At 35.9% G+C, this 23,078-nt stretch overlaps 1 protein-coding gene across 1 annotated transcript; it reads left to right on the top strand.

The window, feature by feature from the left end:
* The first annotated feature begins 232 nt into the window (after window positions 1-232).
* LOTGIDRAFT_151562 (hypothetical protein) lies at window positions 233-21,475 on the top strand. The gene is made up of 3 exons (XM_009051354.1): window positions 233-374; window positions 12,819-13,124; window positions 20,210-21,475. The coding sequence occupies exons 1-3, from the start codon at window positions 317-319 to the stop codon at window positions 20,686-20,688; spliced, it is 843 nt and encodes a 280-aa protein (XP_009049602.1). The 5' UTR covers window positions 233-316; the 3' UTR covers window positions 20,689-21,475.
* The last annotated feature ends 1,603 nt before the right edge of the window (window positions 21,476-23,078 follow it).

Below are 23,078 nucleotides of genomic sequence, written 5' to 3'. Positions count from 1 at the left end.
AAACCCACCATACAAATCCCAGATTAATAGACACGATTATTGTTTTGTTACGTCTGGACATTAAATATATCAATAAGATTGACAAGTGGGGTTTAATGAGAGGCGTGGCTTACATCGAGACAAAGAATAGACTTACGAGTGTCTGGATGACCTAGACTACGTTGATTGACAGGAGATGGAAAGATATGGAGTATACTCTAATAAAACTGGGTTTTTAGATACAATAAAATATGTAGCCGACTAGAACATGACGTTGATGGTGGAATATGTTTGAAAATCGTCGGATTATTGTCTTGGAATATTCGTGGTCGATCTAATGGCGACTCAGCCCGGGTTTCTCTTCCTGCTTGGAACATGTTTAGCCGTCATTGAAGGTAAGGCTTGTGTTTATAATACGCCATCTCGACTCGCACCGGGATATCGTTTTGTATCATTACATTTCGTTTGTTTAGCACCGTGTTGAGAAGTCTATTACCGTTCTGCTAAATCATTTCTTTTCTTTTACAAGTTCATGTAACTTTTCTAAGTTGATATGCCAAACGATAGTTAAAGTACAGTCCCAACTTTTCAAGTAAATGGTAATTTAAAAAGCTATATAGCGATGTCGTGTGTGTGTATTTCATCCACCGCTACACGTCAACGGCGATATTGATTATATGAAATGTTTACTAAATGTTTTGGGATACAGACATGTGTTTTCATACCGATCGAACAAATTGAGATGAATTGTTTTTTTTTCTCTGGGATGGGGCTGGATGCTTACACTTACAGGCAACTTTCAGAAATTCTCTTCTCGACAGTGACAAATGCACAGTGGTAGAGATCATGCAATTTATTGCGTACTATTATTCCTGGATTTTATGAAATACAACGCTTATACAATTTACATTGTTATCATCTGTTAAAAAATATAGTACACTACTCTTGTATATTGTATACGACGTTTCAATAATGTACATAGCGATAACAAGTATATTTGGGGCGCTTCCCCGGAGTCTAAGGGGACCGGTACACAACGTTTCAGCAATTTAAATATCATCATCTGTTTATATGAAATACTAATCATGGGTTTTATTGAAAGCAACGTTTCAACAATTTACATTGTCATCATCAGTATCTACTGGATTTTCGTGTACACGACGTTTCAACGATTTACAAAGACATCAGTTGTTAAGAGAGAATGGGTCTGTCGCTTCCATATTCACCAAAAGCATCATTCCTGAGCGACATGTGTACCAAGCTAACATAAAAGAAAAAGCTAACAATAAGATTTATAGAGATGAAAATGATAATATTGATGTTGACAGCGTAAAACTCAAGCCTGTGATGACTATTGTGTTGTTCGTAGGCAGGCAGTGGACCGTCACCTTCCTTCAGTCACAAACCTTTAATTTTCAACCCTTTCAAAATTATGAACTTTGCCTCCAACATTTTTTATCATATCTTAATTCTATTGGTAGAAATCCTCAGTGTTGATGGTAAGAAAAGGTGCAATGTCATGGAAACACATCAAAGACTGCAGAAAATTATTGATTTTTTTTGTTTACTGTACGCAGATTTATTGCTTTATTTGTTAGTGGAATGCTTGATGATGGAGGGTGGGGGTCAGTTTTTAATAGTTCAATAGGCTACATGTTAGTCTAACAATAAATACGATTTATCCCGACCACAGGTCTTGATTTTGTAAATATTTTGTTCTTGTTTTAAGAGTTGACCCTTGTTTTTTTTCGAAGCAAATTGCGAAATCGTAATTTGAAAAAGGGATTCGTCGTAAAATTCAATTACCATTAGCCGAAAAGTAAAATGGCGTCTGGTTAAGTCAATAGTTTAAATAACATAATGTAATCGGTTGTAACTAAATCCATTTTTTACCTGTTGAAATATTTAGGAAACAAGTACACACACCTTTGACCTGCGAGGAGTCGGAGGAATGAGGCGAGTTGGGCTGTCGTCAAACAAATAATAATGACTGAACTAATTTGACGTCTGGTTGGCAAATAACGAGCTGGCACGACATTTCGCTTACATACATCAACATCATGTTGAATATGTTTGCTAATTTTTAGTGTAGGTCCCGAAATTTTCAAAGTCGACTTTTCGTTAAGTATTTCGAAATGTTTAAATATGTTCAGTTCCCCTTTTATTGGTGAAATGGTGAATGTTCGTATCTAGTTAAACTATTTTTCGTTTTCTGTGGCCTATAATGTCACAGCTTCGACGAGTCAGAACCATTGTCATCAAAGTGAGAAGAAGCTTATCTGTTGCTCTGTGACCTAGTTCAGTGCTTTTATTGAGAGTCAGCCTAGAGAGCTGGATTGTCGTCTTCTTGGCGATTATATGTGCCTAAAGGCAAGAAAAATTCCGATGCCCTAATACTTAATATGCTACCAATTTCAAGAATTGTGTAGGTATAAGTGACACCACATTATAAATCCCTCCCACGATTTGGAATAGTGAATCTATCACAGAAGACTTCTCTACCGGAATAGAGTTATTGTCACTTCACTGGAAGTTGTAAAAAATTTGAAAACTTCTAGAAGACCATTTTTTAAATTGGACTATTTGTGTTGCCCAATTCATAATATTGAAATGTCCTCCTAAAATCAGCGTGACGCCGTTTTAGGCAAAACTGTACTGTGAACAGGAAGTTCCTGTTTACTGTGTCAGAACCGACCAAGGTTTTGGATGCGCAATTTTTTGTTAGGCAAAGTATGATTTTTAAATTTGTCCATGAAATAAAGACTATGAATACAATAGTGTCTTGATAATCCCGGCGTATGTATCCATAACTAAAGAGAGTATTTAGTTGTGGAAACCCACTTCATTATGTTGTAATTCAAGAGGTAACCGTCATTATCTGTTTATTAACCGACTGAAGACTGGAAAGACAGGTTATTCAAGACTATTCAACCGGAAAGTGAGTCTATTATAGTCGAGATAATCAAGTCGCTGCAGGGCTCCTCGTTTTGAAGTAGGTTGACAGCAGGGCGCCTTTCTGATCGAGTGTCATTTTATGCTGAATGTTTTTACGGTATTTTCTTTACATGATTTGACTTGACGTCTAGTATTTTTTAGTCGGTTATGGTTGGGATGAATGTTATGGAGTTTTACGCCATTAATTTAGTAGACAAAAGTAATTTAGTAGAAAGGGGGGATGGGGGGGGGGGGGGGGGGGTTGGGGGGATACGCTCTTACAATCGGAACGAGATCTTTACTGTACTGTACTGATCAATAATTATACAACAAATTTTATCGCTTACATTTCACTCAAGAAAATCTTCAGAACCCGTTATTGACCAGAATTTTTTTGGCCATTGTTTATGGCTTGGGCTGGTTAATACACAAAAGATAATCGCAAGCAGTCCAGATTGTCAAAACCACCATAAACATTCTGAAAAATGCATCGACCGGTATTTGACTCAAGTTGAAGGCCATTGGGTCGATTGGTGTGTTATAACAGTCGTAAAGATTCTGATGGTTACAACCACAGCCATTAAGAACATTCTTTAAATTGGTCAGTGTTATTATCTATTTCAGATATATTAGATAATATTGACCTTTGCCCTCATTGACCCCAGGGTTCTTATTAACCTCCAGGTGGCATACATAGATAAGAATTGGGTAATTGTTTCAATCATACGAAATGGCATCTCAAAAAGAGCAGATCGATAATAGCGAGCCACCATTAATTCAAATTGTATACGTGTGTTTTTTGTGAATCGTATCAACAAGTCTTTTATGTCCATATTCTATGGTTGTCATGTATGACTGAAAATTGCATTAATTAATCTTGGATGTTTTGCAAGGTCCTGTTAAGTGTGCCTTTTCCAGTTAATCTTCTCGAGATGTTATGTGGACATGTCCCTTAAAGCTATCTACGCGCGCTAGCCCTATATGCTATGTTTACACGGGATGCTATGTTTCTTTATGTTATGTTGGTATCATTACTGAGTAGCTTTATGGAAACGTTTCCTTATGTTATGTTTACAAGAGAGGCTATGTGAGTATCTCTACATGAATTGCTACATGGTAACGTCTCTTTAAGTTATGTTTACACGGAGTACTGGGTATGTAAACATGATTAGTGTGTAATATCGGAGAACAGAAGAAAAGTTTAATCTCCGACTGCTATACGCCATCATGCTTAAAAGTTTGACGATCTGTATCAGATTTCTCTAAATATTGAAGTTTATCTTAATCCGGCTTAGCTTGTTCGTCACTCCTTTTACTATGTTTGGGGCAATGGGGGTCGAAACCGACACAATCGCTCAGTCATCAGAATTTGTCTGTCTTTGAAGAGGGTTTGATTTCAAACGACAATCCAACTGGATTCCGACTCAGGGTAATTGTTGGATTGATAGACGTGAACATCACAAAAGCGCTGGTCGTGTTATCCCAATTTGAGTTAGTTTTTGATCTACTCGAATCCACGACACTTCCTCGCTCAAGTAGTCAAAAGTCATTGTCGTTATGTCAGATTTTATTTCGTAATGGATGTTGTGAGGTTTAAGATAGGTGAGGTACCCTCAGAAAAACACGAAACGAAAACTATAGAGCTGTATTTTTTATCAGATTGTAACATTATATTATACCGATACAATATAATATCATTTTGTATATTAAACTATTTGACTGCGAGGCAAATCAATTAAATTATAATCGATGTCGAGGGTTTTAAACAGTCTCGATATAAAGATTACTCTGAATGCCCGGGGGTAAATAGAAATTTTACAGCTTTGGTTAAAACTAAATAGCAAATTCGATATTTATCTGATATAAACCGAAGTGGAGTAATATGTTAAATTTTCTATTTGTTATTAAGAGAAAAAAGAAACATTATGCAGTGTGCAATAATGGAAATTTAAACTTATGCAAAGCCAGTAGTGGTGCGAATTTCCATTTCCGATTTTTTGACAAATTGACATAAAGTTTCTACGTTAATGTACCTAGTCTGACATCATGCAATGAGGGAAATAACCCCATGTATTGTCTTCGTGGATTAAAACAACAAACTGAATCTTGTCGTTTCCACACGACAAAAACAAAATAGCATGACTATTTCTAAGTAAATTGCTCACGAGCTAACGTACATTCATATCAAATTTACAGCCATAAATAATTACTAGGTATTCTAGGCTATAGATAATAACTATCATAAATAACGTCATGTTATACGAGACTATAGACGGTGACAGCCCTGCCGAGTAGCGGGTAATAAAACTACTGTCTTTTGTCAAGTGCTCATTGTTCAAAGTGGCAGTGATGTATTTGTTACGACCACGGGATTTCGGAACGTGAACCCATATTTCGGCTAAAATTACTTATTTCTCTTTATGCAAATTCAGTCGGTCAGAACGAGTCGGATTGTTTTCAGCTTGTTTGTTGAAATTTGAACAGATAAAAAGAATTTTGGTTTCTTCATGATAAATCGGACTCTGGGATTCTTGGGACTTCAACACTTTATGGCATTAGCCTATGTGGGTGCCTAGAATTGTGACAAAATCCACTTCCGGTCGCGAGCATAACAGACGTCGGAGAATCAGAAAAAATGTTTTTCATAGCAGTCCCAATTTACTTGATTAATACAAAATATTTTAACTTCTTGACATTTTTTATTAGTTTTAATGGTATGTAAATCATGAGTAAAATGGGCGTTGTGGTAGACGTGATGTCTTGGCATGCGATATATGACGTCACCATGAAAACCAGACGTGGCGTCATAACCGGAAGTCGGGACTTCTAGGGCGAAAGTGTCACACGAACAAAAATGCCCCGTGGCAGAATGTAAACAATGCTCTTTAAATATGGCAATACCAGTATTGAAATTTGTATTTCCATTGCGTTAGCATGGCCCGTTTTTTGCCATTTATATGGCTAGGCCTACATGACACAGGCTACGCGGGCCCTGATGTACAGGAAAGGATTCTTTTTCGATTTCCACGAACTGATGAGAGATTGTTCACACTGTAGCATACGAGACATCGGTTTATTGTGTAGTTGCACACAAACCCAATACAATGCCACGTTAATGAAGGCTAATGAAGGTTTTCGGTTTGAAATAAGTGATCTGCACTCTACAATTTAAACGTTTATAAAGAATTTGAGAAAGTCGAAACATATGTAGGCTATTATCATTGCTCACATTTCGACGATTTTGTTACAAATGTATTGAAGAAAGTTTCTATTTTTGTGGCAGTCGACGGGAATTTATAGAGTGGAACACTTCACCTGAGTTCAGGAATATGACTCCTGTTTTACGTCCTATGCTTGCGCTACTGATTTTGATTTATGTTATCCAGCAAAGCTCAGTTTTCATTCAAGATGGTGACTCAAATTCAATTATCAGACAAACTCTGGCTTCTTAAATGAGATTATGTCGGGTTAAAAGTTTCCTTAATGAAAACCAATAATAATATGTCGTTTGGCTCCATTTCGCCATTTTTCCTGTTGATCTTCCGGTTTCGTCTGAGTATGATTCAATAAAACGAGTGGGGAAGTTGTAGTTGATGTAAAGTTTATAAGAGGAAACTAATTAAGATGTTTGAGGAAACAAGTGCGGACAACTTAAAATAGTTGATAAGATTTCACTTTCATTATGATTACATTTCAAGATTAGCATCTTACTAGAAACAAAATCATTTGCAAGGAGTTAGGCCCACATACTTAAAACTTTGAGCGCTAAGAAAATGTGATTATTTATGGTCTGGTATCTTATCATATGCTAACTTCCGGTGATTCGGAAGGATAATCATGACCCGCCTTCATGTTTCATATTTCAGACCCGTACTTGTTTTAATGCCGTAACTGCTTACTCTGTCGCATCTTGATTGTACAACAGTGTACGAGTCGAATAACGTCACCCGTGTGCCGTCATGACCATCTCGTATGTTTTGTCTAGGACCACACAAAATATACAAGTCGCAAGAGATCCGAGACGTATTTAAAATGAAACAAGGGAAGTTTAGCCTCTATTTCTAGTTTGATAGCTTACGTCGTTTGTATTATTGACTTTTGTTAGACAAACTGCAGTCTCTTCACTTTAAGGCCCTCTTACACTGTTGTTGGGCAGCTGGGTTTCTAGGTAAAGACTCAACAGTGAAGAACCGCACTTCAATGAAAACAGTCGTACTTGCTCTTGGCACAATCGACAATCTCGAGGACTATAATAATTGAATGATTGAGGTTCGGGATTCAAACTAATTGTGACCTTACTTAGGCAATTTGATCCCATGATTGCCTGTCAGACTACCTGACTACTATCACACTTGATATGAAGTTTGACTTGAAGATGTCACTCGAAAGCACTGGTCAAGGTTCAGAAATATATCACGGGATTCGAACCTGTGACAGCATACGAGTGGTCAGGGATGTCTTCGAGTTGGCCCTAGTTGCCTTTCGTCTTATTAACCCCCGATTTCCCTATATCACAGTGAAAGCGCCCTTACCAGTCAGTTAATATTTATTTAGTTAAGAGTTTAGTCAAGTAGCCTTCAGGTTTAAGGGTCGTCCATGGAGTTGATTGTCGCTAAGTGAGGTCTAATGATCATATAATGTAGAAAGTATACATAGTTTTAGATAAGAGAATCGTTTGCCCCGGCCATGTTGTATTGAGAGCCGGGCACGAGGTGCGTCATTGGGTATTGTGCGGTTTAGCAAATTTGATATGGCCCAGTTATATCAAGGGAGGATCCAAAATTTCTTCGAAAAATCACTTTGGCACTATCTTCTCTATTTTATTGGTCGAAGGCAAAATAATGGACTATTTAAAATTTAGCTTATTCTGATCGTCAATCTCAAAGGCTAGATTTCGATATCTTTCATTATAGAAGAAACTGCAGGGATTACCTCTTTAATCGTAACAGTGTTGATTTTAGTTTTTCAAAAAGCTATTTATCTGAGTTATTTATCTTTGCCTACCCAGCAACATAGGCTTCGACAATTTTTTTTCTTTTTCCTTATCTCAACTTAAATAACATTACCTTTTTTTTTGATAGTTTTGTTGTGTGGTTTAAATTTCAATTTTCATACAAACGTATCTAAAGGCCTACAGCGATCTAGTCGTCCAATTAGACTATAGAGCTCATCTCATGCTGCCGACACGCGTTACGGTTAAACTATCCTCAGAAGCACAGCTTTGTCGGAAATTGGGTTAACTTGCATGACCAAATTTCATCGTAAAACTCTTACGTAAGAGAACTCATGGAACTATAAGTTAAAAGATAAAATTTATATTCACGGGCAACTCTTTTGAGATTTAAAATTTGACGTCCGTTTCAAATGCAGAAGAGCAATTTGCGCAAATCTACTGACTATCAAAGAATTCAAACAAAAACAAAAGTCGCTTTAAGAGCATTCCTCACCGATTTCGATTGCCCAACCTTACTTAACTTTAAATACAGTAAAATATACTATAACTCATAATTATTTGATATGTATGTGTATCCTAATGTTATATTATTACTCCTAGCCCACTAGGTAAACAACAGAACAACGGAAAATCAACCTTTTATAACACTAAATATTGTTCATAAACCATTAGTCATATTAACATTATCATATACACTAGACTAAACAGTAGGACGTAAAACTCAATAATATACACTAGACTAAACATAGCAGTAGGATGTAAAACTCTATAATATACACTAGACTAAACATAGCAGTAGGACGTAAAACTCTATAATATACACTAGACTTTTCATAGCAGCCGGGTGTAACACTCCATAATATACACTAGAATAAACATAGCAGTAGGACGTAATACTTTATAATATACACTAGACTAAACAAAGCAGTAGGACGCAAAACTTTATGATATACACTAGACTAAACATAGCAGTAGGACGTAAAACTCTATAATATACACTAGACTAAATATAGCAGTAGGATGTAAAACTCCATAATATACACTAGAATAAACATAGCAGTAGGACGTAAAACTCTATAAGATACACTAGACTTAACATAGCAGTAGGACGTAAAACTCCATAATATACACTAGACTAAACAAAGCAGTAGGACGTAAAACTCTATAATATACACTAGAATAAACATAAAACATAGCAGTAGGACGTAAAACTCTATAATATATACTAGACTTAACATAGCAGTAGGACGTAAAACTTTATAATATACACTAGACTAAACATAGCAGTAGGACGTAAAACTCTATAATATACACTAGACTAAACATAGCAGTAGGATGTAAAACTCCATAATATACACTAGAATAAACATAGCAGTAGGACGTAAAACTCCAAAATATACACTAGACTAAACAAAGCAGTAGGACGTAAAACTCTATAATATACACTAGACTAAACAAAGCAGTAGGGCGTAAAACTCTATAATATACACTAGACTAAATATAGCAGTAGGATGTAAAACTCTATAATATACACTAGACTAAACAAAGCAGTAGGACGTTAAACTCTATAATATACACTAGAATAAACATAAAACATAGCAGTAGGACGTAAAACTCTATAATATATACTAGACTTAACATAGCAGTAGGGCGTAAACTCTATAATATACACTAGACTTTTCATAGCAGCCGGGTGTAATACTCCATAATATACACTAGGCTAAACATAGCAGAAAAGCAAGACTAGATAATTGACGAGATACGGCCCAGAACAGAATGGCACTTAACTCTATTTCATTTTATTAGCACAATAAGGTGCAGGGCAGTTTGGCGCAAAACTCAATTTCTTCTTTCAAAGAGGTTCATTGCATTTGAATAAATTTCAAAATTGATAAGATGTAAGTTCCTCCAGTTTTAGAATCACGTGATCTTTTTTTTTTAATGCCCCTGCGATTTTCTTAAAAGAAATTTTAATACACATAACCTGTCTTTCTATAAATAACCTGTGCCTATCAGCAAATATTATCATTATTGGAAACAAAGACAAGCTAGTCTAGATTGACGAGATAGATAAGAGAGTTGATAATCGCAGAATAACGCCATTCTGACTAGATGGCGCCGCGATAAAATAACTGACAAGCTTGAGCGGTCTGGATGTTTGGCGTTATGTTGAATTCTTCATTCCAGGAATTCCCGCCATTTAGCAAACCTTTGGCACCAAATAAAACCGGTGATTGCCAGATATGTAAATATATAAATAAAATTGACGGAGGTCTATTAACTTTAAAGCTACATTACCACGTATGAAAGAAAATAAACATCGGGTTAAAGGTGCAGTGCCACATACATGTATAGGTTTTGACAATCATGAATGTGCCATGAACATTTAAAAAAACATAGAACCATGAAAGTGAATTTGTTTAAAAGTAGTAAAATGCCATAAATGTGAAACAAACAAATGATAATACTTAGTAATAAAGTCCAGTGTGAGGCCTGAATGGTATGATATCATTTAAATAGATTAATTGTCCCATTGTAATAAATAGAACATCAGTAAATAAATGACACTGCTTCTTGAGAGAATGTGAAAATTCATAATTTGTAGCATGAAAGAGTCAAAGAGACGCCAAACATTTCTAATAACCATTATTTACAATATTAGTCCCCATTCTGGTTGTCGTAAATAAAACTTTTCGTTTCCGACATGACTTGCGACAATGGCTTCTGGTCACGCGATTTCTCGCCGACGTTGTCTCGTTAAGCGTGATTTACAATGTGATATGGAGGCTTGAACACGTTATTATTTTACCATGCTCTTGAACATCGAGACTATAAAATCATTCAATGGAGACAAGAAATAGTGACTGCATGATCGAGACAATCAAACAATTAGTTTAATTCGTCTGCAATAGACACGAGATTTGTGCGTCTACGTGCAATGATATTAATTCTGTTACGTTAACGTTTTGACGTGTAATTTACGGCTCCAAACATGCAAATACTATTCAATGCGTAACAAAGTCTTCTATACAATTATTTTTAATAATTCTTCTCCAACCTTCAGTAGAAACGCCCCTGGGTCACTAACCATCTATACAAGACCCCACGATCTGTGTGTCGTGAAAGAATGTTAAATAGATTTGTTCATCTTCATTGCAGACAATCCTGTTACCAAATTGGTCGTAAAACAAAGCCGGTATTCACAAAATATAAAAAAAAGAAAACGAAATAAATCATATACTTTGTATTTTGTAAATAAATGTATTATGACACGAATGATTTATCAGTTTAGTGTATCTAAACTTTTGTTTTTTTGTCTTAAAGTTGAACTCCTCCAATTTATGGAAGAAGAAAATTCCAAGATAAGATTTTTTTACTCTGTTTTAGAGCCTATAACAATGCCATGAAAGCTGAGGTCGTGGACCAATAATGTGTTCATTACAGCATCGATATGGATCTTATATAGATTCCGGCATTTCCGATTGAAATTATATTTACGTCACGGAAGTGCTATGAAAATCTCTAGTAACCTAGAAAGGGTCAATTCCAGTAAGAATAGATTGACGGTACAGACGGATCATGTGCACACGGTCACTTCCGATTTTGTAAACTTGACGTCACAGTTCTATGAATGTTTAAAATGCCTCATCTAGTGAAACTGAAAAACGGAACCCCTCTGCGACAAACTCATTCACTTTCACCTTTTCCAGTAAGGAAAATCCTATAGTTATAATAGTCTAAAAAGCCAAATCTGAAATACACTCAACTCAGTTTCTCGCATTCTAGACAATGCTGGATAAGACTCATATCTTTTAAATGTTAAATACCAAATTTTTTGCGAGGTAAAGATTACACGGGAAGATCTATTTACGATCAGATCTTAACTATCAGTTCAATTCTTAAAGTTCAAAGGTAAATAGGCACAGGAGCTGATGTAAGAAGGAAAGGGTTATTGGGCTATAGATTCCCCCCCCTTTTTTCACCCATTTAAACGCGATCTATATTCCCATAGTTTTTCAGTATAAAAAATCTAGATAGCTTTTAACATAATAGATATAGGTGGTACTTCACAGTTTCTATCAGGACGTAAAACTCCATTTTATTTTATGGTTTCTATCATGGTTGAATGACCCCTCCACCAACTTACACCCGTCGCACGCTCATCATTTACGAATACAATGATCTCTAAGCTATCTTAGCTATCGTCATTTATCCTCAAAGTAAGAAAAAGCAGGCGCACAAGTGTCGTGGGTTCGAATCTCAGTCTTACACATTCACGGTCAGTGCTTTCGGGGCCTAGGTCAATGCCTACTCACTAACTACAAGTTTCTAACATTTTAATTACTGTAACCAGACCTACGTGTAATATTACGACATTTATAACCCAGACTTATTTGCGATAATACAGACTCATTTACGATAAAGCTGTCATCTTTCATAACCTATTAAGTAAGATTTGGCTAACATGAAACATGCCTGTTTTAAAATATACCAAGGAGCCAAGGGGGAATTTCATGTTGTAAAATATCACCACCCATCAAGATATGGGGATAATAGGATGAGTAAGCTTTTAACATGAACAACGTCGACGCCATTTTGTATTTCAGATACCATTTTTTTTATTCTTTTCATAACTGGTATAATTAAGATATAAGGAAAGAAAATTGCGCAAGTAATAGATATAATAGATATATTATAATATTTAAAAAGAGTATCCATCCGGTTTCTTTTGCTTGGTGACCATATTGTTTTGTTGGGTGCCATTTTGTTTTGTGTAACTGCACTTGAGTTTCTACTTATGCCCGTTTTGAAACGTATATATTTTACATTGAGTCATCTTGTTTAATTAGGCAGCATTGATATGCAGCTATTTTTATATGTTTGGCAGTCATGTTTATGTCTGGCAGCCATTTTGAAATTGACCTTATTATCTCCCTTTGTCTACTTTCAGGTGAAATACGCTGTTATTGTAATGAGTCAGGGTGTATCAATACAGGCTATATGTGTAAATCAAACATTGGGCAGTGTTACACAGCAGTCAGATTTGACGGGGAAAGGACTCGATCCACTCATGGATGTGCGGACACCTTGTCCAATAACCTTGACCTTTGTACCAAAGGTCAGAAACTGGTGAAATCAACAGACGAATCTCAGGTGCCGTTTTTAATGTGTTGCCATGACGACATGTGTAATTATATAGACAATATAGATATTAATATTATTCTAAATACCAACTCGAACGACAGTGCCCAAAAAGGTAGGTTCAGTGAAATCATTTCGTCTTCTCACACCCGAAACCCGAATAAATGAATCTCTCAAGGGATATCGTCTATGAAACCGAAATTGAACAAGTAAAGCAAATATTTAGACGAACTTATCCTTTTAATATTCAAAAATTGGCTTTTTAAGCCTTACCTTTTTAAAGTCAAGATATTCTTCAGAGCCCAAACAAAAATAATATTTTGAATATCTTGGAGCATATATCCGGGACTAGAATCAAGTGACTTAGATTGGGTTTCACAAAATGTTTGCTACTTTTAATTTCCATTCCAATCTTACTGAAAAATTCTCATTTCAACCTATTTCTCAGTGAGATAAGCCACACGAGATTCAAATCGGAAGAAATCTCTCCATATCTCGGTTATGCTTCCAGACTGACTGTCCCTACGATAATGGAAAATTCTGAAACGTTAGACATGAGTTATCCCACCCTTATTGAATCTTCAAAGACGGAGATAATTAAATTACAAAACATTAAGAGAAAAGCGCCGTCTGTAATATACGCGATTATCAAGTATACCTCTTAATAAATATAAAACATATAAAATGTCTTGATAATCAAGATAATTGAATTAGGAGATTCGGTGCAGCGCCTTTAGTAGTCTAGATTATTAAGTATATCTGTTTCTATTTCTGGTTAATTTGACGCGTCTGGTTGTTCGCGATGATATCAGTTTCTATTTTCTCAATATGATACAAGACCCACACTTAATTTATATCGTCGCCAGATATAAATGAATGTTCTAATCGCCCGTAGCCGCTTACCGTTTTATTCCGAAGAAAATATTTGGTTCTGGCGGGAAACCACCCTGGTTTTAGGCGGCAGACGATATCCTATCGTCTAATCACCTTTCTAGCCTCAAAACACGGGAGAGTTGGCTTGTTTATAAAATTTGTTAAGTGGAACTGTGAAGAATTCGGTGTCTAGTCCGAAACTCTTACCAGATGAAATTAGCCTTAGAAATAGAGATTTGCGTCCGATTGTAATGACTGGGGCTCACAGCGTGCTACGATCGCATGTTCAAGAGAACTCGCCGAACAGGTGGAACACGAGCTATAGAATGTCGTAATCGATGTCACAAGGTTGCCTGGTTGCAAATGTGGCAGAGAGAAACTGCAACAGAAAAGAGCCCGGATATCTGTCCTGAAGGTCAAACGAGTTCATGTTATCAGGGCAATCGAAACGTTTGGCACCTCTATTGAATCTATTATCTCTAAGAAGGAGATGAAATCTTAGAGGAATTATTAAGAATGACACTGGTTTGATAATCCAGTTGATAGCATCTCGTATCAGATTGGATGGTTATTTATGTCAACCAATCAGAACATACCAAATAAAATGTTTCGGAAAGCGGTTAGATTAGGATTAAACTCCATTCTTAATCGGGATTTCGATATCTCGTCTTCAATTGGTTATCTAATGTTATCAACCAATCAAAAACTTGTTTTCCGAATTCCAGAATGAGAGTAAACAATAGAGATTAGTTTACAAGTTTGAGGACGTAACAAAAGGTCTGAGAGATGAGGGATAGATAATGGACGCCAAGTTTTAGAGAGAGATAGCATCTTTTGGGTTCGAGTTACCCTCTTAGATTGAAATCTACTGTATAAAAGAATGAGCCAGGATTCACATGGACTCGCCAAAAGTATAAGAAAAACCTTTTTACATGTCCGCGTTGACATCTCATGTATCTCACACAATGTCTTATGTGAAGTCATTCAATTTCCTTAGTTTCGGTTCAACTCCCAGGGAATTTCAGTTCATTCATAAATTTCAAGTAACTTTTTTTCTCGTCGAATTAAAGAGAATGATTCGTTTTTTTCGGGGTTGATTTGGAATAGTAGTCTTTAGAAATACAAGGATTGCACTTTCACTAAAACATCACTATCGCAAAGTTCCTTACATATCAATTGCAGCTTTTAATTTTAGTAAAATTTTAGTGCAAATTGTTAATATCAGTATGTCCGATACACATTTCAGCTAAAATCAAGTCACAAATCAGCAGTTATAATAATATAAGGTTTTTAGATGTTTGAAAAATTGAATCCATTTGAATTTTGACTTAGTGAGTGAGATGTCGATCTTAAGTATATCGGTATAAAATTTATTGCTCTATCGAAAATATATTATATAGAGAAGTAGGCCTTGGCTTAGCTCCCCTTGTCATAAATCCCCGAACATAATCCCCTAAAATAAACTCCATTACAATTTTAAAAATAAAGTCAACAGTACACTGAATAAGGATTAAGTATATTTAAACAATATTTATAGACGCAAAAATTTCCTTTCTTATCTCAAGCTGCGAACCACTTGTTTCTTGACGTCTTTAGAACAATTTTCGCCATAATGAATTTGTCTTGCCTTTGAACAAGATTATAAGAAAATTCCTTATTGGAATTGATGATTTGTAACAATTTCTGCCATTTTGAATTTTTCATCCAGAATTTTACTTGTTTTAAAGCACATTTATATCAGAGGCATCAGAGAACTGATCTTTGCATAACACTTAGCCTTATAGTTAATGTTATTTGTTTTAAGTACATTTAGACATACATGTGTGCTACACATATCATGGCGTCGAGCAGCATCAGAGATCAGTTCTTTGCGTCTAGTCTATAGCCTTTTAATCAAAATGTAAATTCGTGTTCAAGTGGCCGATCTGAACCACTTACAGTCCGCCTCGCAATTCTGCGGCTTGAATCTTATCCATTTCATCTCAAGTCCCACAAACTAAACAGTTTTAGCCAAATAAATTTGTCTAAACGTTTTGAGACGTTTTCAAATGGATTTGAAGTAGGCCTGGGTTACATTAGTCTTTTTCTAGTGTTTGGTTAGTTGGAAAGTGTAGGATTTGTTAATACTTCGAGCAGGGCGAGTTCTAAAGGACTGAATGCATAGAGAGACATACAAGTTAAACGTAAAGGTATGCATTCGTCAAAATATTTATTTTACTAGCTGATAGAGTCAAATTTAAAGCCTTGTTCGTCTACAAACAAGAAAGACGTACCTGCGTAAATAAAACCTGATTTTTCAAGGTGTTGCTAATGTTAATAAGGATTGTCGTCATTTCCGCTGGTACGATTTATCTTATTGTTGACAAATTGAAGTAGAATTTACATTCTGAAAAGACAATAATGTTGTTTGGATTGAGGGTTTCGTTTTGCGGTTCGTTAGTACTTGGTTTATTTATGTGAATACTTAATTAGCTGAATATTGTGCTCTAGCAGATTGTTACGCAAATATTCGATCACTCTGAAATACGCTGGAGAAAAAGGCGGTAATACTTCGTTATGAAAAAACAAACTCGCAATACCTGATACATCATTGATTAGAAAATACATACAAGTCTGAGAGATAAAGAAAGGGTGAAATATTGGTGAAAATGTTGGTGCCAGTTAATAACAGTTGTATACTCTCATAAATCTATTGTTATATTTCTTGTATCAGACATTCGGTATGTTTCGTTGGGTTTCGTCTCGGCACACTATAGACTCATATTGTTAAGCCTGCCACAGACGAGAGGAACTAGCTGAGCTGCATGCCCTCATTACTTTTTTCACCGAAGACGAGAGCTATTGTCTCACTTCGACCAATTCCGTACATCAACGAAAACAACTGGAGAACGTTCAGAAAAGACCCGTGTCACGTTAGTGATCAAAATGGCCCCATTTCCCTGTTTTGCAAATTCGCAGAATAAACAGCCTATAGACACAGATAGTCTTGCCATGTTTAGCAAGTTAAAATTCAGTGTTACCATAATGGTACCACGTGATCCGTCAACGAGTTTCTTTTTAGGTTTTATTCTGTTGAGTAGAAAAGGAAGGTTGACGGCTACTATAGAGAAAACTACAGTTTTGATTTTGTTGTGATTTTGTCAGACAAATCTATTGTAAAGAAGGTTCACAAGACAATAAATGACTGACCTATTGTCGGATTTGTCAAAATTATTGATGTAGGCCTTTGTATGATTTCATGGTACCTAGTAGACTCCAAAGACCCTCAGCTACCCCCTCCATAACTTCGACTCATTGTATGATGATTATCTAATAAGAGGACAGTCCTTGCTGATTTTTTATCATTTCGATTTCATTTCGCAAGCCCCTTTATGTTTAGAAAAATAGAACATAAACTTTTATTGCACTTCTCATACAGCGTAGAACACAATACTCCATTTAACCAGTGTAATAGTTAATGGGAAGTAGTATGTATAACTTTCATGTATACTTATAGGAATCTTCCCCAACCTGGGCGGAAATGACCTCATTGTGCCTAATGTAGATAGAAGAATTGATGCCCTGTACCGACTCTATGCAATACAATATCAAGTTTCCTCTTATCGTGTTCCTTTATCATTTTCTACACTGATATATCTAGTGCAGTCTGCTCATAACTCAAAGCCAACATTGGATATGGTTTATCTGATTTACCGGATCTCCACAGCTCAACCATCGCTCTCCGGGTCCGATATCTCATCAAAAAACTCATAGCCAACATTGTATATGGTGTATCCGATTCAATTTTCCAACAACTCTGGATAAGTTACCTTATAAAAAACTCTAGTATTGTATATGGTGTATGATCGAAAATAATTACTCATTGGACTCAATTTGCATACGGAACACTATAGCTCATGATTCATAGAGAGCCTGGTTGAAAACCCAAGTCAAAGCGGTCTGAAAACGGCAGTTCTCAACCGCCGTATAGTAAGAAAAATATCTTTACATAAAATGGGCGATGCGGTACATGGCAGTTCACAGACACCGTATTATGCAATAAGAAAAAATGCTGTTGTAAAGAATGACATAATGAATGATGGTAACTCAAGTTTTGGCCATGATTTATTTTCCCTGTTATTTTGTCTCCCACTGTTCGCATAGAAATTTAATAAACCAAACGCATTTTACAAGTGTATACTATTATTCCCCTCTGTCAAAACTTAAAAATTATTGCATTTTACGCCTTTTTAGTGGTAAATTTAAAGAAATTTCAAATTATAAAGATAGCTTTTAAAACTATGAACTGAAAAAGGGGCTTTGTACATGTTGTGAAAGTTGGGAATTTTACGTATTGTTCATGGTTGTGTCATGAAGACAGACAACGGCACAGTATGCAATGAGGGTTTATTTGGCAATTCAGTGGCGTTGGCGTAATTTATTAAAATTTTAATGTTAGCAGCTTGTAACACAAGGGCCTCGGTTAATGTAGAGTACACCTCAGTTACCTGAATAACTTTAAGTATAAAATTAAGTCTGGTATAATAACAATAAGGAAGGAATTGTCGAAAATGGAGCTATAAAATGATTAGATGTTCAATAAAAACAACGAACAAGACATTTCGTAAACGAAGGGATCAATCATTTCTAATCATTAGTTTGAATATCTGGAAAACTGAACTGAAAATTCAGCCATCATCTTTTGTTGTCCTTAAGTCTATAACTATTTAAAACAAAACCGAGCCAAGACAATGAGATGTGTGTTTGGGGACAAATTCACTTCAAGCTATTGACCCAAACAGCCAAACGACTTGGATAATTATTTACTTTAAAATCCCTCGGCTGAGAAACACAAATAACAACGACATCGATTTTCAAAATGGCGGATCCTGAATTCCAATATGGCGTCCAAGTCTGCAGAAAAAGGAGACACACTGGCGCCATTTTGTTCGAATTGTTCAAAGAAAATCGATTCACTGACAATGTTTTCTCATTTATGTTTGTTAAATATTTGATTGCTTTCAAACTTTATGATCCGTCTCTGATTGAAACTAAAATGTTGCTAGAACCACAGTGGCTAAGTTAACTGGATGCTTGTTGCTTGACTTTGGGTTTTAAGACCTGGAGGTCGGAGATAATATGGGAATAGCCTCATGTGCAACAGGCTTTACATGAAAATCCACAGAAGTTAATTCGAATAATTAGGCCTACCGTGAAAGTTCTGCGATCACCCTGCAAAATAACACGGTAATGAATGACAGACACCATTTACAGGAACTATGTCTAAATGTCAAGTTATTCTGGTAGTTTAATTATCAGAGACTTGTCGTTCAGGACTACGACTGTTTGTAAACAAAAAAAACATGAAAACAAAAACTACGTACGATATGGATACAAAATGATTATAATTGGTAATAAAAATCTGTAAGCCTAGAAGCAAGACAATTCCATTCATCAAAATCTCGTCCAAAGTATGACAATCGAAAGTTGTAAAAGTTATATAGTTGTAACAGTAAAATATTCAATGCATAATTTTGTGCTAGAATTATCCGCGAAGACTTTAAATTTCTGGCCTATATTTAGGTCGCAATATTTCTATCTCTTGACAATTAAATGTGAAATGCCGGAAGTACCAAGTCTCGCCCATTAAGACACAACGAAATTCACCTTTCATATTACCGAGACAGGTTCAGCTTTACGGAAACCTTGTAAAAGTAACGTCAATTGAATTTGAAAAACTATTTTAATTATTCTTTTTTGAACACAAGTGTTGAATTTCTGATAATCATTTCGTTCCCCAGTCGGAAACTGAAGGGATATTTTTGCTACAACTACAAATCTCCATAACCATGACAACAAGCAGAAATAAAAGAGAAAAATATTCAAGGGGGGGTAACCGAGATAGTTTTGAATGTTGGTGTCTACGGCTAAAATATTTATATCTGTAACGAGATCTCCCGCCATGTTACATTATCACCAAACTTAATTTATGGCGAAGTCTGGCTCATAAAAACCTCGGGTGAAACCTTACTTAAATGATAGACCCCTTTTCAAACCTACGTCAAGAAATCAAGATGAATTACGTCCCCTGCTGTTTAACGAGGGGAACGCCAATCACGATTGACCAGACGTAATGATTACGTGATGATTTCGTCACTGGAAAACTATGTCTAAAGCAGTGGGGGACACACTGTATGATCACCGACAAAAGCATATCAAAAGACCATACAATATAATGATGAGAAACTACTTGGGAAATTTTGATGCAACTTTTCACGTAACATAATTGAAAAAGAAACTGATTTTATCTCGAAAATAATTATATTAAATTTTCGTTTCTCTTTTCAGGTGAAACTCAAATTAACGACAGACCACTTAAACATGATGTCTTCTACGCAAGAAATGAGGACGCCAAAGAACCAGAACGCGATTTGTGGTTTAAAGCAGCCGTCATCGCCGTTCCAATCGCTGGTGGATTCATCCTCGTCTTATTAGTGCTTTTAGCTGTGCGCATGCTCAGAACAGACACCAGACGACATAGTCGTTTGATTCAAATCAGACGCGAACACAGTCTGAAAAAAGCTCAACTTTACGTCACCGATCATTTTAGTGACAAAGCCGGAAAACATTGCTCATTATTTTCAGATCGGCATAAGACAAAAACTGATTCGCATGGCCGAATTTACAAACCTATACCCGAAACCAAAAATATAGTGACTCCTAGTACACAGATAGTGACTCCTCAATCAACGGTAGTGACTCAAAACCCCTCCATAGTGACACTGACTGGAATACCCCCTAAACACGATCTTGCTACTGTTGTTTGAGTTTTACATCATCAATATATGTGTAAGTGATGTATTTGATATTTGTTCGAAGATTTCGTTTTGTGAGTGTGATGTAACCCGTGTGACGGTTATGATTTACGCGATGAAAAATGTGATACTTAAAAGACGCGTCTTAATGTGTTGAACTTTTTATTTTGAATGATTGCGTGAGCCTTATGTAAATACACCGAGTGCGCATGCTTGCCGGAAGACAAATGTTATTTTTCGGTGACAAGTTAAATATCACTCAGAAAAAAAACAACAAAAAAACACACAATCTATTTTATAAAACTTCGTGAAATATTTTATTATGCTTTAGCAAACATTGTGTTCACGTCACCAATTTATGTGCTCATTTATGTTAATCAGTGTGATAAACGTCATTGAAAGTTGTGTATCCAACCACGTGATGTTATGAATATAAGGGACTTTCGACACATTTTTTGTCAAGAATCCGAAAGGGTATATATTTCTATGAAAAGCATACCTATCTATTCATGGTTGGCCGGGTAAAAGAACAGATACCACCAACATGCTATATGAAATGAAGGGGAGATTTACGTCATTTCTTTTCCTAAGTGGTGATAAAGCTAAATGAATATTGTGCCGAAAGTCTCTGTTATATCTAAAAGTTGCTTTATTTATTATTGTCCAAAAATTTAAATCTCAAAGATTAAAAATTTATTATTTTCAACTTTTGTTTTTCTTGGAATCTCGAGATTTGACCATTTTCAGGGCCGTATTCTGTGTATTCTTTAAATTTGCAGAAATGAAATTAATTAAATGGAGTTTTATTTCTTGTTTTGTACCTAATTGGCTAATAAAAGCGGTCAGCACCATGCAGTGTGCAAATCTTGCCAGGACAGTTACATTAGTCTACTCTTTCGATTTCCAATTGTCTTAAAGTGATCTGTAAGAAGAGCAACTTGTAGCACTTAAGGACTATCCGAACTAAAGAGCTTTTTCCATCACAGCTCCTTGTGAAATAAGAAAGTTCGGAAACGACTAGCCAATTTTTGAATTACATGTACTTCTTATTCGAATTTAATCGAAATCGAGACATAGAGTGAAGGAAACAACAAATACAAGTCGCAGCACCAGTGGGGATACAGGAGGCATTGGTCCCCCTCGAAATAAAAAAAATATATATTTTTTGCGCCTAAATGTGTGTCTCAATGCACCAAGTCAATACAATTTTTCGACAATTTTCTTTTGGGAGAAAGCACTTTTTTAATTCAGCCTCGACAGTTTCCCTCTCATTGAGTCAGTTTGTCCCCTATAATGCGTACCCCCAGACTCGGTAGACTGGCATGTTCTTCAGCCGATAGAAAAAAAGGACTAAATTCTTTTTAACTACTGTTGAGATGGGGAGAAAATACCCTTATAAACCATAAAAATATCGTAAGCGAAAACGAAGCTAATGTTTAATAGAAAACGACAAAATGGCGGAACATTAATTTTGGAAAGTTGTCAGTTTGGCGGGAACGTGGCAGGTCCTGAAGGAATACACAAATCATTTTGACAGTAAATTCTTGTTATCACGTTTCTATGGCAATATACCATAAATCATGGCAATAGCTTATATACACTATATCGGTTTTGGGGGATATCGAAAAGGAAAGTGTGTGTGTGTGGAGGGGTGACAAAATCTTCGTTTTTTTCTGGTATTTATTCCATATTAAACACATAGCCTATTGCAATTTATAGTGCGTAAAGTGTCTTCTGTCGTGATTATATAGCTGATCCCTCATCCCACAAATACTGTCACCTCTGATACTGAGTAATAGTCTATTCTAGACCTCACTTCTTAAAATAGCCTTTGGATCTTCATATAGGCTATTGAATAGGCCTATAATCAAATTCCTGAAAATAAACAAGATATAAATCTTACAATAGGCTACTACATTCAATATGCCTATTCAATGCGCATTGGATGAAATAGATAAAGTTCTATTAAGCCCGATATTTGCCTTAGGCTACTAGGGCTAATAAAGATCTAGGCTATGACACACGGTTATCAACTAGAACACTGTAGGCTACGAGCCATCAGCTCAGGCTTAATTCATTCGTACACTTCTCCTTAACGAAAGCTTCCGTGTGCGGGTAAATTTATATAAGATTTTGGTCATTAGTGGCGAAAAGTTGAAAATTAAAGTAACGCGTTTGATAATTTTTCCACGAATGAACAAAATTAATGCTTGTGTGTGCGCGTAACTAAAGCTCATTGTCGAGTTCAACTGTCGAGGTACTGATAAAGGGTCCCAGTCCCGACAGAATAACCACTCTGCATCGATAATAAGGTTTAATCTAGGCCTATATGCTTGTGCTGAATACTGGACCTTAGCTGGCAAGCACGAGCCTAACCCACTAAAGCACAGTCCTCCCCGAGA

Source organism: Lottia gigantea (assembly GCF_000327385.1).
Source record: "Lottia gigantea unplaced genomic scaffold LOTGIsca_165, whole genome shotgun sequence".
Taxonomy (NCBI): Eukaryota; Metazoa; Mollusca; class Gastropoda; family Lottiidae; genus Lottia; species Lottia gigantea.
Note: the sequence above shows the minus strand (reverse complement) of the source record. Positions and strands in the feature narration are given on the sequence as shown.

Coding starts and splice junctions, on each gene's coding strand:
- LOTGIDRAFT_151562 (XM_009051354.1), top strand. CDS start 317: ATGGCGACTCAGCCCGGGTTTCTCTTCCTGCTTGGAACATGTTTAGCC. Junction 375..12,818: donor ATGTTTAGCCGTCATTGAAG/GTAAGGCTTGTG, acceptor GTCTACTTTCAG/GTGAAATACGCTGTTATTGT. Junction 13,125..20,209: donor GAACGACAGTGCCCAAAAAG/GTAGGTTCAGTG, acceptor TTCTCTTTTCAG/GTGAAACTCAAATTAACGAC.